Source organism: Oryctolagus cuniculus, chromosome 11 (assembly GCF_051225735.1).
Source record: "Oryctolagus cuniculus isolate XC-2025 breed Fujian yellow rabbit chromosome 11, ASM5122573v1, whole genome shotgun sequence".
In the NCBI taxonomy this organism is placed as follows: Eukaryota; Metazoa; Chordata; class Mammalia; order Lagomorpha; family Leporidae; genus Oryctolagus; species Oryctolagus cuniculus.
This window is the reverse complement of record NC_142877.1, coordinates 106666316-106682415: the sequence shown is the minus strand read 5'-3', so window position 1 is coordinate 106682415 and position 16100 is coordinate 106666316. Positions and strand designations below refer to the sequence as shown.

The following is a 16100-nucleotide window of genomic DNA, read 5'->3' as shown; positions in this document are numbered from 1 at the left end:
AGGAACCGACTCTGAAGCCTCCCTCCAGGTAAGTGCGTCTATCCCCCGAGCACACCCCTTGTCCAGGCTCATTCTGTGCCGGCCTCTTGTGCCCCCACCCGGCGCCGCCCGTTCTGAGTACAGCTGGTACTTGAGCCTCAACAATCGCTTGAGCTTGGCGTTTTCCCCTTACCTTCTAAGTGTGGGGCCCATGGTTTAACTTCTTTCTTTTCTTTTTTATTTATTATTATTATTATTATTTTGACAGGCAGAGTGGACAGTGAGAGAGAGACAGAGAGAAAGGTCTTCCTTTGCCGTTGGTTCACCCTCCAATGGCTGACGTGCTGCGGCCGGCGCACCGCGCTGATCCAAAGGCAGGAGCCAGGTGCTTCTCCTGGTCTCCCATGCGGGTGCAGGTCCCAAGCACTTGGGCCATCCTCCACTGCACTCCCGGGCCACAGCAGAGAGCTGGCCTGGAAGAGGGGCAACTGGGGCAGAATCCGGCGCCCCGACCGGGACTAGAACCCGCGGCGCCGACCTAACTTCTTTCTTAAAGCACACACACACACACACACACCCTCCTCTGCCCCCAGGGCCATGATGTCTGCCAGCAGGACTTACTGATAAATGGACATAAATAACCAGAGCGTGGGACAGCAACATAGATCGGCCGGTGAACCAGCTTGCAGGTTCCGCTGAGTGTGCTTTGGCAGCCCGTGGCCTGGTTGCCCCGGATGTCATTTTCCTTGCATAAAGATGTAGCCGAATGCGGAAGCCCCCGAGATGTCTTCCTCATTCTCTCAGGAGGCCCCAGGCAGCCTGCTGCTCCCCACCAGGGTCCCAGCTCAGGGTGGTGGCCAGGCTCCTGTCGAGGGACTCTGATTTCATTTTGCACACTTCAATTGGAGCAAGCTGTTTCCAGCTGGGGCCATTACCCTCCAGGGGTAGAGAGTAAGGTGCTGGGGAGGCTGCAGCTTCGCATGAAGCTGTGCGTTCTGAGTTTCAGTAAAGTGATGTGCACTGAGGGAGCCCCTAGCCTTCACCAGTTCAGACTGTTGAAAAGGGATCAAAATGTGGTGAGGCTGTGAGAGAGCTTCCACTGGGGAGGGGGAGAAATGACCCCAAATCTCTCACCATTGCGAAATCTAGAGACAACAGCCGTAGGTGGGAGCCACATGAGCCCGGAGCTGGGGGACCTCAGCTCTCCAAGTGTCATCGCCTCTAGCAGTGTCTCCCGTGGCCGCCGAGTTTCTCTGGGTCTCACCTCCTCATCGGCAGAAGTGTGCGTTCATAAGTGGTTTTTGGACTTTTCTCGTTTTGGCCATTTCTGAATCTCCTCCCCGCGATAGTTTCACGAAGAAATTAGCACCGTATTCTCAAGGGTCATCCATACGGTTATGTGGATTGGAAATTTCTGATGGTGGACATTTGGGCTGTTTTTTTTTAAAAAAAGATTGATTTGAAATTCAGAGTTACACACCTTCCCTACACTCTTCTCTTTCCCTTAGCCATCCTAGTGGGTAGGAAGTGCTGTCTTCTAGAGTAGACACAGATGAGCACATGAGAGTAGATTGGGCAAGAAGACCCTAATTAGACCCAATAAGGGTATTTTTGCCTTCAAACTTTGCCCCCTTCTGTGAATGGAGTTTCTGCTTTCCCAGACACCAGACTGGTCTCACTGACTTTATTTCTGTTCCGTAAGCATTTCTGGAGCGCATTTCCTATATCAGGTACTGGGATACAAACACAAAGGGGGCCTGGCGCTGCCTTCGGGAGCTCACAATCTCACAGATAAGTGGGGTCCCAGTTACTGCCGTGAGGGGCATCTGATGGGGACAGAGGCGGCTCGGAGAAGGGAGAAGCCCCTTGGCTGGACTCAGTGCTGTGGTCCCTCACCTACAGAAACAAGACGTCCCCCACGTCCAGATTAACCACAGGGAGGAGGTACTGGTGTTGAGTGCTTCAGAATGCCAAGGACCTCCCCTTCCCAGAGGCAGTGGTGCCAGGAGTTCACGGCTAACAGCCTTCTTGCTGAGGTTCTCGGTGGGTGATGGTGTCTGCTCACATCAGAGACCCAAGGGGTCGCTGCTGTCCAGCGGCTGCTCATCTGAGTCCTGGAAGAGAGAGGGCCGGGATGTGCGCCGTGAGGACTCACATCGTCCTGGGAACTCACGCAGGTTGAAGACTGCTTTTGGCCACTGGTCTGAGGCCTTCGTGGTGCACCCACATGTGATAGAAGGCCTCGTCGGTGCCGCTGACGGCTCTGGGCATGTCACAGAGCTGTGCACCTCAGGGGAGGCGTGGGGCAGGTGCAGGGTAGACAGGGACAGTCAGCACATGGGCTGGCAGATTTCCTGTTTGTCAGGTGAGCATAAAAGGATCGGCCCAGTTTCAGCCCTAGCTTCTCCGCCCAGGATTGGTAACACACTCCAGGCAGCGTGTAACTTCTGTCGCCAGGGCGAAGGAGCCCCTGCCAAGGGGTGTCCCCAGCTTAGCTCGGGGATCGCTACCTCCAGGAAACAACAGGCACGTCTGGGACCCAGAGCGGAGTACCCCTGCCTATGAAAGCCCTCCTCAAAGACAACATAGCTCCCAGAACGAGAAGCCGAAAAGCCTCGGACACCCTCATCAGTGTAAGTTCAAAGGATCACCAGCTAATGGGAAAAAAGGATCCTTTCCTGGCCTTGCATCCTGTAGTTCACCTGCTACCCTGGAACCGTTGGCAGCAGCACAATTTCGCCCAAGGCTCCTCTTCCTTGAGACATTTCACCAGGTCACAGAATTGGGGTGGCGACCTCTGGTGTTCCCCTACCTGCAGTGGCGTCTGCCCATTAGAACCCAGGAACTGAACAGCCACAGGGTTTCCGTTTGCAAAACTGGCCTTCAGACTTGCTGTCTGGGACATGTCCTAGAAGGCGGTTTTTGGGGGGCCAAGCTTTGCATTGAGATTTGCTGAAAGATCTTGCCCCTGCGCCCCAGGCAAACCCCTTCCCAGAGGGAAAAAAGAATGCTCACTCACCACAAAGGGGTCGTAGGCAGGTTCTGGGGGCACGGAGGCTGTGTTCTCATACATGGGGTTCGAGATATTCTCAGGCTGCTGCTTGCCCAGAGCCCCAACGCCGATGTCCACTTCCGACTGTTGAGAAAGACAAGTGTGAGGGCTGTGAGCCAGCAGTGTCTTGCCTAGGGTGGCAGCTGCTGCCAGCCACCCTCTCTGCCATGGGAGCTTGTGCGATTGAGAAGTGATTGATACATAATGAAATTCACCAGTCTTAGAGGTCAGCTCAGGGACATGTCTACCCGGCTGTGACCACCACCCGTATCAGGGCAGAGTGCTCCCTCCACCCCCACCCCACTGCACGGAGGGTAATCACTATCCCGGCACCCTGGCGTGGTGTGGCCTGTCCTTGAACTAGAAGCAGACACGTTTGCTGAAAATGACGTGGCTGTTTGTCTCCATCAGAACTCAGCTGGAAACTCACGCCCCATGTTGAGGCTTCACCTGACTATGCAGGTGGGACCTTGGGCCAGAAAGGTGAACTCAGGCCATCCAGGTGGGGCTGTGGCTCTCTAAGAGGAGGAGAGACTTGAGCTAGGATGCCCTCTTCAGCTGCAGGAAGCCCCCCGCCACCTTGGGCCTCTGCAAAGAGCCCCCGGCAGCAAGAAGGGCCTCCCAGCCTTCACAAACCTCTGCTGTCCGTCGCTGTAAGTTACACAGTCAGTGAGGCTCAGTTACGGCAACAGAAGGGACTCTGACAGATGCTGTGGGGCTTCGTGCCTGGAGCTTTTGAGTACGCGACTCTGAACAGCCTTTCTCAGGTGTGTTCAGGGGAGGCTGGGCCAGGGCAGGGTGCACAGTACATAAGGAAGGGTGCTGTTCTGCTGATCTGGAGGTACCTCCACTATTCCAGGAGCAGGAAGAGTGTGACTGGCTGCAGTGTGGGACCTGGGGGATGCGCAGGTCCCCTACCCTGCACCCCAACCCTCAGATCCAGTCCTGAAGCCCAAGATCATGCTGGGTGCTTGGCTAGTGCAGGTGACTCCTGGGGCCTGGAAAATTTACTTCCAAACCAAAGCTCTGGCGTGGCAGCCTCTCACCCAGGCCTTTCCTGGAGCTGCTGCTGTTCTGAGAGACTGTATCCAGGAGGCAGTGGGGCAACCCTTGCTCCTGGGTGGGGTCTCTAGAGCAGCCAGACGGCTGACGTAGCCTGGATTAGGGGGAGGACCCCAGCGTCATGTTCCTGTTCTTTCTTACCTCAAAATGCTGGAAGCCGATTAGTCTATGGTTCAGCCGGAAGTAAGAATAGGCACCCAGAGCAACAGCGCCGCTGACCAGGATGACAGCAAAGAATATCCCGGTGCCCAGGCCAGCGTGGGTCGGAGTCTGCACGCAGAAAAGGGAAGGGCCTGTTCGTAAAGCCGGTGACTCCCCGGTGAGAGAGGCACACCTGCTGGGCTCACCCTGTTCTCGCTGGCCCAGGGCATCTTGGAGGCAGTGGAGTTAAAGATAATGACAAGTAGTTAGCGTGTTTCCAGTCCCTGCTGCTGCCAGGTTCGTTCTGAGCTCCTCCCGTGGAATAGTCCGTTCACCCCAAAGACTTAGGGACAGGTGTTACTCTGAATGGCAGGGGGTAGGCCTGAGCCCCAGAGAGGTTAAGCACCTGCCGGATAGCTCACAGCCCGTTAGTGGCAGAAGTGGGCTTTGAACCCCAGCAGGCTATGGAACCTTCCAGCTGCTTATTCCTCCCTCATGTTTCAGGGGAAAACTTGGTATACTCACCCGTCGACTTCTACGGAGCACAGACTATACATGTACACTTAATAACTTGAAATCCTCCCAAAAACCCAGGGAGGGAGGCCTTGTAGGTAAGAAAATTAGCACTCTTGTGCTGATACACAGGAGTGGGGCTGGCGTCCATGAAGGCAGCCGTGGGTGTGGGCGGCTCTTCTAGCCCCCTCCCTGGGAATCCCGGACACTCACCTTTGGGGGAGGGGGTGCTCTTAAAGGCATGGAGATCACGTGAATGATCCCATTGGAGGCAAAGATGTCCCACTGCACGATGGCTCTTCCATCAACGAACCTGGTCTCCTCCTAGGGAAATGGGCAGCGGGTCAGAGAGGCCTGGGCCATCCGGCCCTTTCTCCCCTTCCGTGGAGGGTGTTCAGCTTCCCTGAGACCCCTCCACTGTGAGCAGCACGGGACACAGCAGTTGCCCTGGGCTCAGGGGACGTCTGTGCAGCTCACTTGAATGACAGGTAGGCATTCAGAAGGAAAGTGGATCACCCAGGGAGTGAGTGGCAGCCCTCATGCCTCTGGGCCTGGGGCCACTGCTCCAGCCATCACATCACGTGGTTAGAAAGGGGGTTTTACAGGGATCTGGTCTCTGTGTTGTGGCCAGAATAGAGGCCCCACACCACAGCTGCTCAATCCTAATCTGCACTTGAACAGATCTCTCAGTGGTTCGGATACACATAAAAGCTGAACTGCTGTTCCATCGCAGAGTCATTTATCAGGGTAAATATTGAAAAATGCAATTTAGCATTTGCTGCATGTCCTGCATGTCACAAGCCTTGAACCATTGTCATCTCTACACAGCCCACGATTTAGACATCTTCATCAGAGTGATCGTCAGCATCATCAGTCATTCACATGATCACCATGGCAACCACTGTCCATGTCACCACCACTCCTACCACCCTCACTGTTGTCATCAGTGAAGTTTCAGAACGCCTCCGCCAGCACACTGACTGTTCTTAGGTTGGAGCACTTGAGAAGTGGCTGACACAGGAAGTGTTCTGTGAGCTCCCCTCTCCCTGAGGGAAGGTTTGTAATGCAAAGGCACCCTTGTGTCAGAAGAGAAGAGACTGCCAGTCAACACCCAAATGGATCTCAACAGAGCGACCACTGAAGTAATCCTCCCATTAATTTCCTACTCACTGTCCCACAGTTTACTGCTCTTTGCCCCAATGCTTTTTTACTTCTTCACAAATTTACTGCACTGCTTTTTGGAAAGTCTAACTTCCTGGTTGTATCTGCTGCTGGAGATCTTTTTTGTTATGAGGAGTCCCTTGTGCATGTAAAATATCAAATAAGCTTTGTATGCTCTTCTGTTAATCTGTCTTATACCAGTTTAATTCGCAGACTCAGCCATGGACTGTAAGAAGGGAGAGTCTGCGGCTGGTGCTGTGGCGCAATGGGTTAAGCTGCTGCCTGCAATGCCAGCATCCCTAGAGGTGCTGGTTCAAGTCCCGGCTGCTCCACTTGCGATCCAGCTCTCTACTACAGCCTGGGAAAGCAGCGGAAGATGGCCCCAATCTTTAGGTCCCTGTCCCGACATGGGAGACCTGGAAGAAGCTCCTGGCTTTGGTCTGGCTCTGCCCCAGCTGTTGTAGCCATTTGGGGAGTGCATCAATGGGTGGAAGATCTCTCTCTCTCCCTCGCTTGCTCTCTGTAACTCTACCTTTCAAATAAATAATAAATAAATCTTAGAGAAGGAAGTTTTCCTTACAACACCATCATCATCATCTCCATTTACCAGAGAAGGAAAGTGAGACTCAGAGGTTGGATCACTTGTCTGAGTTCTGTCAGGCAGCAGAACTGGGATTCGCGCCAGGGCCTTTTAGCTTCAGGGTTCACCATAATGCCTGGGATGGACAGGCAATGTGACAGAAGCAGAGGTAGAGACTCAAGAAGCTTTCGTATGGCTTTGTTTGCATTCCTCATCACCAGTTGTTTTTTTTTGACAGGCAGAGTGGACAGTCAGAGAGAAAGGTCTTCCTTTTCCGTTGGTTCACAACCTTATGGCCGCTGCAGCCAGCATACCATGCTGATCCGAAGCCAGGAGCCAGGTGCTTCTCCTGGTCTCCCATGCAGGTGCAGGGCCTAAGGACCTGGGCCATCCTCCACTGCACTCCCAGGCCACAGCAGAGAGCTGGACAGGAAGAGGAGCAACCGGGACTAGTACCCGGTGTGCCGGCGCCGCAGACGGAGGATTAGCCTATTGAGCCGTGGCGCCGGCCCATCACCAGCTTTTAAAGCCAGCCTGGTTTCCAAGGGATAGGCACTGCCTGTTGCTATGGTACACGAGGTATGCAGTCATTACCACCCTCTAGCTGTAGGGTTAGAGTTTACTTTTATGTGATAATAGTTGCCATCTATTGAGCACCTACTGTATGCTGGGCACTTTGCATGTATTATCTTCTGTTCTCCCAGTAAGCCCAGAAGGCTTTGCATACCAGGTGGAGCTGGTCCCGGCTGGAGGTGATGAGCAGCTGGCTCCCCAGCCTCGTCCGCAGGACCGTGCCATTGACCAGGTCATTGTAAAGGATGACGCTGACGTTGGCGAGGTGGTGCTCGATGTCCCGCCCAGATAAGGTCTAAGAAGAAAGAGAATGAAGGGTGGTGGTTCAAGGACAGACAGTAGCTGGGAAGTCATGTTTCCCTGGGCTTTTGGTTTGGACTCTGCCAGAGGCTCCCCTGGCTAGCAGGTGGGGTGGAAACTCTTCTGTTATGTGAAGTCCTGGGAGGAGCAGGTGGGTGGTATCATTCCTCCTAACCCTTGGGTGGCTGAGCAGGGCCTGGGGCCAGCCCTCGGTGGATGTGCTGATTAAATTCTGCTGGTTCCTCTCTCTGCCAGTACAGGTGGATGGCATCAAGAGCTTCAGTTCTTCCCTGCCCAGTGACCTTGCCCTTGACCTCTGAGAGCCTCCCACTCAAGTATGCGACCTGTCGGCCAATGGCACGTCAGCTAATGAGCCAAACCCAGGCTCAAAAAGCACTGCAGGACTGGGCTTGTGCTCACCACTCCCCCTGCCATTGCTGCAAGAGCACCCCTATAGGGTGTTAGGCTGTGGCCTTGACCTTGCTAAGTACTTTTTAATCTTAAAAAAAAAAAAAGCATAATAGCGGAAGTGACCTCATAAGGTTGCATGAGGATTTATTTTTTTCAACAAGTAGTGACTGAGCACCTGTCAAGTTCCAGCCACAGCCAGCCAGCCCGGAGCCCCTGCCTGCTGGTTTCAGCATGTGTGCCAAGACCAACGGAAGTGGTGGGTGATCAGCGGGTGTGTGAGCTCCAAAACTGTGTTGGCACTGAACTTGGTGGGGGTGGCTTCTGATACAGCACCATCCTGGTGGGGTCTGAATGCAGACGCGGGGACCCCGACTCACCTCGTTTTCCCCCAGCCCACTGTTCTGGGGCACAAAGAGGGTGCCGCGGAGTGACAGGTCCGTCAGGTGCTTGAGAAACGCCCGGCCTCTGGCGGAGCTGTTGGAGTAGACCAGCAGGTCCTGGGAAAGGGAGGCGGCTGTCAGGGGGGCTGGAGAGGGTGCAGGGCAGCAGCAGCTGGGAACTCCGATGTCAGCCAGCAGTGCTTATGCTCACAAAACCCCATGGTCCTGAGACACAGCCCTGTCACCGCCCATGCTCATCGTGGTGGCCTGAGCGGTCCTGTGAGACACAAGTCGAAGCTCACATCTCGTCTTCTCCAAACAAGGCCCACGTCACCCAGAGGAGGAGCAGAGTGGCTTGTGAGGCCCAAGGCGTTTGGCTGCTGCCCCGCTGCACCCAAACCAGCTTCCTTGCTGCTCTCGGCCTGGCCTGTGTGTGCGGCTGCTCCTCCTGCCTGGAGTGCTGTCGGTCTCCTCTGGGCACTGCCACCTCTCCACTGCAGCCTCCCCTGTCACCGTGCGCTGTGGGACCCTGAGCTGCACCCCCCTCTTCCTGACCTCACTGCGTTTATCCCCTTCCAGCCCTCCAGACCACCCACTCCTCTGTTCTGTTTTGCTCACTGACACATCTTAAATGTTCAATGAATACTCACTGACTAAATGTGAAGAAATCGCTCTGCCTAGTTCAGCGTTGTCATTGTAGATGGGCGTCTCCGTGCAGAGAGGCTGGGGCACTGGCTAAAGAGGGCTTTGTTCTAACTCTGCCACGAGCACGCTCCCCCGCAGAAGTGTTGGATGCGTGTTTATCTTCAGTGTATGTGTGGTGACCCTGATTTTAGACCAGGCAGGTGCACACCTTTGATCTTGGGGCAGAGGCTCACTGTTCTGGGGCTTTTGGTCTGACTTCTGTCCTGACCCTGCATGCCCCTCCCCACCAAGGTCACCGATTGTCGGTTCTGCTGGGGACAGTGGCTTAGGCACCATGAAGGATGACGGGGAGTCTGGGTTTGAATTCAGCTCTGGGGTGTTGGGCTGTGGCCTTGCTCTTGCCTAGCCTCTTTTTCTTTTTGCGGAAAAAGTGGGAATCATAGCAGAAGGTGGTGGGGAAACAGTGGTGGGCAAGGCAGGGAGACACCTTCCCTTGTGGGGCTTATGTTCCCAGGAGTCCCATCCATCCTTGGGGGTGGGAGCCTGGGTACAGCTCCTAGCATACTGTCAGTGTGCAGAAGACTTAGCTGTGTCTGTTGGTATTACTATTATTAGCTCAGGTCTTTGAGCAACCAGCATCAACTCCTCCCAGTGGGGCTTTCTCTTTGTTGGACATAGCTTGCAGAATATGGATGTGACTTCCTGGGCAGGCCTCATGCCCTGTGCCCATGCTGACCATGAAGACAGAAGAGTGGGGTCCCTGCAGATCCCACTCCCTAACTGCTCTGGCCACAGAGACAGCTGACGTCATCAGTAGTGGCTTTCCACGTGCTGGCCACTGGTCCGAGTGCTTCCCAGTGTGACCCTCAATGGCCCTGCGAGGCTGGTGCTATGACCATCTCCACTTTACAGGTAAGAGAACTGAGTCCCATTGAGGAAAGTAACGCTTAACATTGTGCAACAGGAGATTGGCAAATTCACGCAGGAGGTCCAGTGCCCATGTGCTCAGCTCCAGCCATGAGCCTTTGGCTTCTGCCGAGGGCTCGCCTGCTTTGCAGCAGCCTCTGCCTGCCCGAGGTGAAACCAAGCAGACTGGTGCCTGGTGCGTACCTTCAGGAAGTTGGTGAGCGAAGGGAAGGACATTAGGACCTGGAGCAGGTTCCCGCTGCATGAGAAGCCGTCGCCCACGTAGCCCTCCTTGCAGGTGCAGTTCACGTCTGCAGGGGAGAGGTGCACAGGGCCCCCATCCCCAGTGAGGCAGGGGCATGGGCTTCCCTGCTCATCCTTGGTGGTTGGTTGGCCTGGGCCCTGCAGTGCAGCTGGGGCAGTTACCTTTCATCCGATAGCAGAAGACATCCCACATTTCACTCTTGTTGGGTCTGGGTCCGTAGTCCACTATTCCAACGACCCCTGAGCCACAGTTCTGGGAAGCATAGGCTGTGGGGTAGGCAACCCGTCCACTCTCCAGCCAGCCTGCTGAACAGAGGTGGTACTTGGCCTGCAGGGACACAGATGATGGGCACCGGTCAGCTAGTTTCATACTCCCCGTGGGATCACTTGGCTAACGTCAGTTTCCTCCATCCAACTAAAAACTGCATGGAGTCAGGCTCAATTTTGCCTATTTTTACCCCTGTGCCCGGCACATTGCAGGTGGTCATTAAAATTTTGTTGATTGAGCCATCAATCAATACCTGCATGAATGAAAGTGGTGCCTTCTGTTTTTTTGTGGGTGCCCAAGTCCTTCCTACTCAGTTCTGTTCTCTATGAAAGAATTGGTTATCAGCCACTTCCCTCATGTGCAAATTCTTCTGTTTATGCATCGATAGAACTCTCACTGGTGATAGAATTCTAATTCTCCATCATCATCATCAAAGTTATCATCATGACCATCATCATATTGTAGCACCACCATAACAGTTATTCAGAGATTATTTTGGGCGAGTTTCTCTTGCAAGAGCTTTTGATGTGTCAACGCCTTTAATCCTCACACGTGGTAGGATGAGAGAGGAACCTTCCATCCTCATCACAAGGCAGAGAATCAAGGCGCAGAGAAGCTGAGTAACTTGCTCCAAGGCATAGAGCTGGCAAGCAGCAGATCCCAACCCAGGCCATCTGCCCCAGATCTAATAAGGTTAGAAGCTGGGTTTCTACTGTGCCATTTACTTTTGTTCCTAACACAAACACGCTAGGTAGGACAGAAGTTTCAACAGCTCGATCAAGGCCACCCAAGAAGCAAGCAGGAGAGTAGAGATTTAGACCGTCCTAAATGCCGGGTCCTGGCATCCAAGGTTTTGTTCCTTGGTAAAGAAATATCAGGTGTGAAGAAAGGCAGACAGAGTTGGTAGTGATGGAGGTTGGAGGGGCCTAAAATCATACCATGCAGCAGCCACCTCTGCTCCCAGTGAGAAAGCACCAGCTTTCCCAGATGGGCAGGGCTTTTGGTTTCGGAGAATAAGCAGCTCTGACCAGGGAACCCCATTTCCTCGCTGATAGGAGTGACAGCTTGGGCAATTGTCCTGTAGTCTCCCCTACCCCATTTTAAAAAGATGTATGTGAAAGGGAAGATGGGAGAAAGGGAGGAAGGGGGACGGACACACACACACACACACACACACCCCTTCCATCTACTGGTACACTTGCAAAAGCCAGGAGCTCCCATCTAGGTCTGCAATGTGGGTGGAAGGAGCCCAGCACCTGGGCCATCACCTGCTGCCTCCCAGTGCATTCACGGGGCTGGAACAGAAGCAGGGCAGTAGGAGGTGTGTGTGTCCCAAGCAGTAGCTTAACCTGCTGTACCACAGTACCGGCCCCACCATGTATTCCAGCCACAGAGCTGCGGCCAGTCCAGAGAAACCCAGCTGCTTTGGGGGCTCCGGTAGCTCCTACCCAGGCTTGTGGTTACTGATCTTCTGATTTCCAGCTGTGAAATGTTCACGTCCAATCTCTGCCTCTGCCTTGACAGCCGAGTGTCACAGTTCAGAGTAGACTTTTGGAGTCAGCAATTCATTTGAATGCTAGATCTGCCAGCTCATAGCTGTATGACATCAGGCCCTTTAACCTCTCTGAGCCTCAGTTTCCCTATCTGTAAAATGGGAATAGTGACACACACTTCCAGAAATGGAATTAATGCTAACGAATCACCCTGTGCAGTGCCTGGTGCACAGTAGGCGCCTCATAAGTGGACATGATGAATTACTACTCCCAGAGTGTCCTGCCTTCCAGGAAGGCAAAAATCGAAGGGTCCCCATCTTCAGAAGAGGCTGAGCTTCCTCCCCTGTAGCCTCTACCCACGCCATGTCCACAAGAGGGGACTCACCTTCTGGGCGTAGGAGAGCTGGTTGTAGGTGGCCATGGTTGCAGCCTCATTGGCACAGGCCTCTCTGGCTTTGTCAAAGGTCAGCTTGTACTGGCCCAGTGGGGAGCGGAGGTGGAACACCCCGACAGTGGTATCTGCAAGGGGAGGGGGAGCAATCATCCACTCACCCTGCAGCTTGGCAGAGCTTCCAGCAGAGGGGGCAGGGGAGGGGTGGGCTCTGCCCCAGGGTATCTTGGGAAGCCACTTCCTCTTCATGTTGCAGCATTGAAAGTATGTATTTCTCTGTCAACTCTGCCTTTCAAATCAATCATTTTTTTTAAAAAAGATTCATTTATTTGAAAGGCAGAGTTTCAGAGAGGGAGAGGGAGGGAGAGAGCGAGTGAGTGCGCTAGCGATCTTCCATCCATTGGTCTACTCCCCAAATGGCCACGATGGCCAGAGCTGGGCTGATCCAAAGCCAGGAGCCATGAGCTTCTTCCCAGGTCTCCCACGTGGGTACAGGGGCCCAAGGACTTGGGCCATCTTCCACTGCTTTCGCAGGCCACAGCAGAGATCTGGATTGGAAGTGGAGCAGCCGGGGCTCAAAACTGTGCCCATATAGCATGCCAGCATTGCACGCGGCAGCTTTGCCTGCTTTGCCACAGCACTGGCCCCAAACAAATCTTAAGAAAAGAGGCAGGTATTGTAGCACAGTGGGTTAAACTGCCGCTTGAGATGCCTGTATCCCTTATGAGTGCCTGGATCGAGTCCTGGCTCCTGCAGACTTCTGACCTTGCCTCCTGCTGGTGCACCTGGGAATCAGCAGTTGATGGCCCTGGTGGCTGGGTCCCTCCCACCCACATGGGAGATTGAGAGAGTTCTGGGCTCCTGGCTTCCACCTGGCCTAACCCAGACTGTTGCAGGCATCTGGGGAGCAAACCAGCTGATGGAAGAGCTCCTGGTTTTTCTGTCACTCTGCCTTTCAAAGGTATAAGCTTATAACCAATGGCAAAAGGAAGACCTTTCTCTCTTGTCTCTCTCTCTCACTGTCCACTCTGCCTGTCAAAAAAAAATGTTTCTTTTTAATTATAAAACTGACATATACTCATTGTAGACATCAGGTTAATACAGTCAGTAAAAATACAAACAAAACCCCCAGAAATCTTCTATAACCATACATGTTCTTCTAGTCTTTTTTCTTTTTCCTGTTTGTATATATGTCATCTGTGTTATAAATGTGGTAATATCCTGCTGACACATTATCTTAGCTTTTTTTTTAAGATTTATTTTTTGAAAGGCAGAGTTACAGAGAGAGAGATCTAGAGAGAGAGAGATCGAGAGAGATCTTCTATCTGCTGATTTGTTCCCCAGATGGCCACACAGCTAGAGCTGGGCCTTATTGAAGCCAGGAGCTTCCTCCAGGTCTCCCATGTGGGTGCCAAGCACTTGGCCATCTTCCACTGGTTTCCCAGGCACATTAGCAAGGAGCTGGATCAGAAGTGGAGCCACCAGGGCTGGTGCAGCTTAACCTTTTATGCTACAGTGTTGGCTCCAACAACAAAATTCTTGATAGTGCCTTTGAATGGATGTACAGTATATCTGATCATCCTTTATTCTTAGATATATATGGTATTTCTAATTTCTTGTGATGTTAAGTAATGCTGGGGTGGGTATGTTTACCCACATTGAATTTTCAGATTATTGCCATAGGATGGTCCATAGAAGTGGAGCTACTGCGTCTTGATAGGAGTTATTTTAAACCTTTCTACTGCATATATTGCCAGATTGGTTGCTTATTTTATTTAACAAAATGTGTTCAAGGCTCATCCATGGGGTACGTATGAGCATACTTCAAAAAGTCTGTAGACACTGGTATTAAAAGATATCTTAATTACATTTCCATGAACTTCTGAAGTACTCTCATATGAGAATTTCATACCTTTTTAAGGCTGAATAATATCCTGATGTATGGAGACACACTTTATTTATCCATCTGTTGATAGACACTTGGGTTGTTTCTAGATTTTTTGTCTTTAAAGATTTAATGTTTTTGAAATACAAAGTGACAGAGAGAAAAGAGACGATGGAGAGAGTGATCTTCCACCCATTGGTTCACTTCTCAAAAGCCTGCAGCAGTCGCGGCTGAGACAGGTCAAAGCCAGGAGCCAAGAACTTCATCAGTTTCTCCCTTGTGGTGGCAGGAACCCAAGTACTTGGGCCACCATCCGCTGTCTCCTGGGTGCATCAGCAGGAAGCTGGATTGCAAATGGAGTGGCCGGGACTTGAACGAGCGCTCCAGTATGAGATTTGGCTGTCCCGAGCAGGCAGGTTAACCTACTGTGCCCCACGAGCGCTCCAGTATGAGATGCGGCTGTCCCGAGCGGGCAGTTTAACCTACTATGCCCCGGGCCTACCTGTTTCTACTCTTCAGGTGCTGCTGAGAGTATGGTTGTGCAGATACCTGTGAAGTCCTTTCTCTCAGTTCTTTGCAACTTTTCTTGCTTTCTAATATAAGCTGCAATATTAGTATAAGATACTCTTGTCTTTTGTCTTACTGCATTATTTTCCTTATCTTACTCATTTAAAAAGCTCCCTTATTGCATTCAGAGTCTCTTTGAAAGGACCCTTTGAAAGCAAGTCCTCCCTGCTGCTACATCCCGTCTCATCTCAGATGGGATGTGGGGTGTCTCGGGACTTCAGATGTTATGGGTGTTAAGTCAGTTGTTGTTGCTGATATGGTAAAATTGCCTCTAGAGTGATCACAGCAGTAAACAAACCCAAGTGCAGCCAGAGACAGCCCCATAAATGCTGATTGGCCAGAATGTGCAGTGCCCATATTGCGTCCTAAACCACTGGAGTCCCTCTTGGCCTTGGCTCAGAGTGACATCTGAGGATCCTTCAGGGCTTTCCTATCTTGGGCTCCCAGGTGCCCTGTGGGGCAGGTGTTACGGCACAGGGAGTTAAGCCGCGGCCTGCAACGCCAGCATCCCATATCGGGTACTTGTTTGAGACCAGCTGCTCCCTGCCTGAGGGGCAGATGTGGGCGCAGACGCTTGAACCCCTGCCACCCACACAGGAGACCCACAGGGAATTCTCGGCTCCCAGCTTCAGCCTGGTCCAGACCTGACTACTGCAGGCATTTGGGGTGTGAACCAGTAGATGGAAGATCTGTTTCTCCCCTCTCTATGTCACTCTGCCTTTCAGATAAATAAACTTTGGGAAAAACATGCCAGGGCTGGCACTGTGGTGTAATGGGTAAAGCTGTCGCCTGTGATGCCAGCATCCCATATGAGCACCAGTTTGTGTCTGGAAAAAGCAGTTTTTCCAGTTTGGCCTGGGAAAAGCAGTGGAAGATGATTCAAGCGTGTGGGCCTTTGCCACCATGTGGGAGACTCACATGAAGCTCCTGGCTTTGGCCTGGCTCAGCCTTGGCCTTTGTGGCCATTTGGGGCAACAAACAGCAGATAGAAGATCAATCTCTTTGTCTCTGTCTCTTGCGCTCTCTCTCTCTCTCTCTCTCTCGCTCACTCGCTCTCTCTCTCTCTCTCTCTCCACTTCTCCCTATGTCTCTCTCCCCTCTCCCTCTCTTTCTATATGTCTGACTTTCAAATAAATAGATTTAAAAAAAAAAAAAAAAGCCCTATTGCCCACACTCTGAGCCTCTGTGTGGTTTTCTGCTCTCTGGGTATTATGATGCTTGGTTTTAGTATAGCTGAGTGCTTATTATAAGCCATTTGAATTGTCCTTGGAAATAAATGGGGTATGTGCCGGTCAATGCGCTACTCTCCAAACAACTGTTAAGAAATTGCTTTTGCATGTGACAGGCACTTCTTGGTTATTGAATACCCTAATGTGATTTTTAATTAAGTATCTTAATTAATACCCTTGATTTCATTTCCATCATACGGGTTGCTAAGCATCTCGGGACAAGCAAACATGGGGAAAAGCCTTGGTAGACACCCTTTGCGCTCCCTTCCTGGCTGCAGCAGCTCAAGGTCCAATTCTGAG

The 16100-nt window shown here is 52.3% G+C and overlaps 1 protein-coding gene across 1 annotated transcript in view; it reads right to left on the bottom strand.

Moving 5' to 3' along the window:
- Positions 1-242: 242 nt before the first annotated feature.
- The window catches only part of STAB2 (stabilin 2), a 211070-nt gene continuing 195212 nt past the window's right edge, over positions 243-16100 (bottom strand). The window contains exons 61-69 of the mRNA XM_051845830.3: positions 12114-12247; positions 10130-10295; positions 9908-10014; positions 8150-8269; positions 7216-7356; positions 4961-5071; positions 4235-4363; positions 2999-3115; positions 243-2093 (exon numbers count right to left, since the gene is read on the bottom strand). Coding sequence (XP_051701790.3) covers positions 2046-2093; positions 2999-3115; positions 4235-4363; positions 4961-5071; positions 7216-7356; positions 8150-8269; positions 9908-10014; positions 10130-10295; positions 12114-12247 — 1073 coding nt within the window. The 3' untranslated portion in view covers positions 243-2045. The remainder of the gene's footprint in view (positions 2094-2998; positions 3116-4234; positions 4364-4960; positions 5072-7215; positions 7357-8149; positions 8270-9907; positions 10015-10129; positions 10296-12113; positions 12248-16100) is intronic.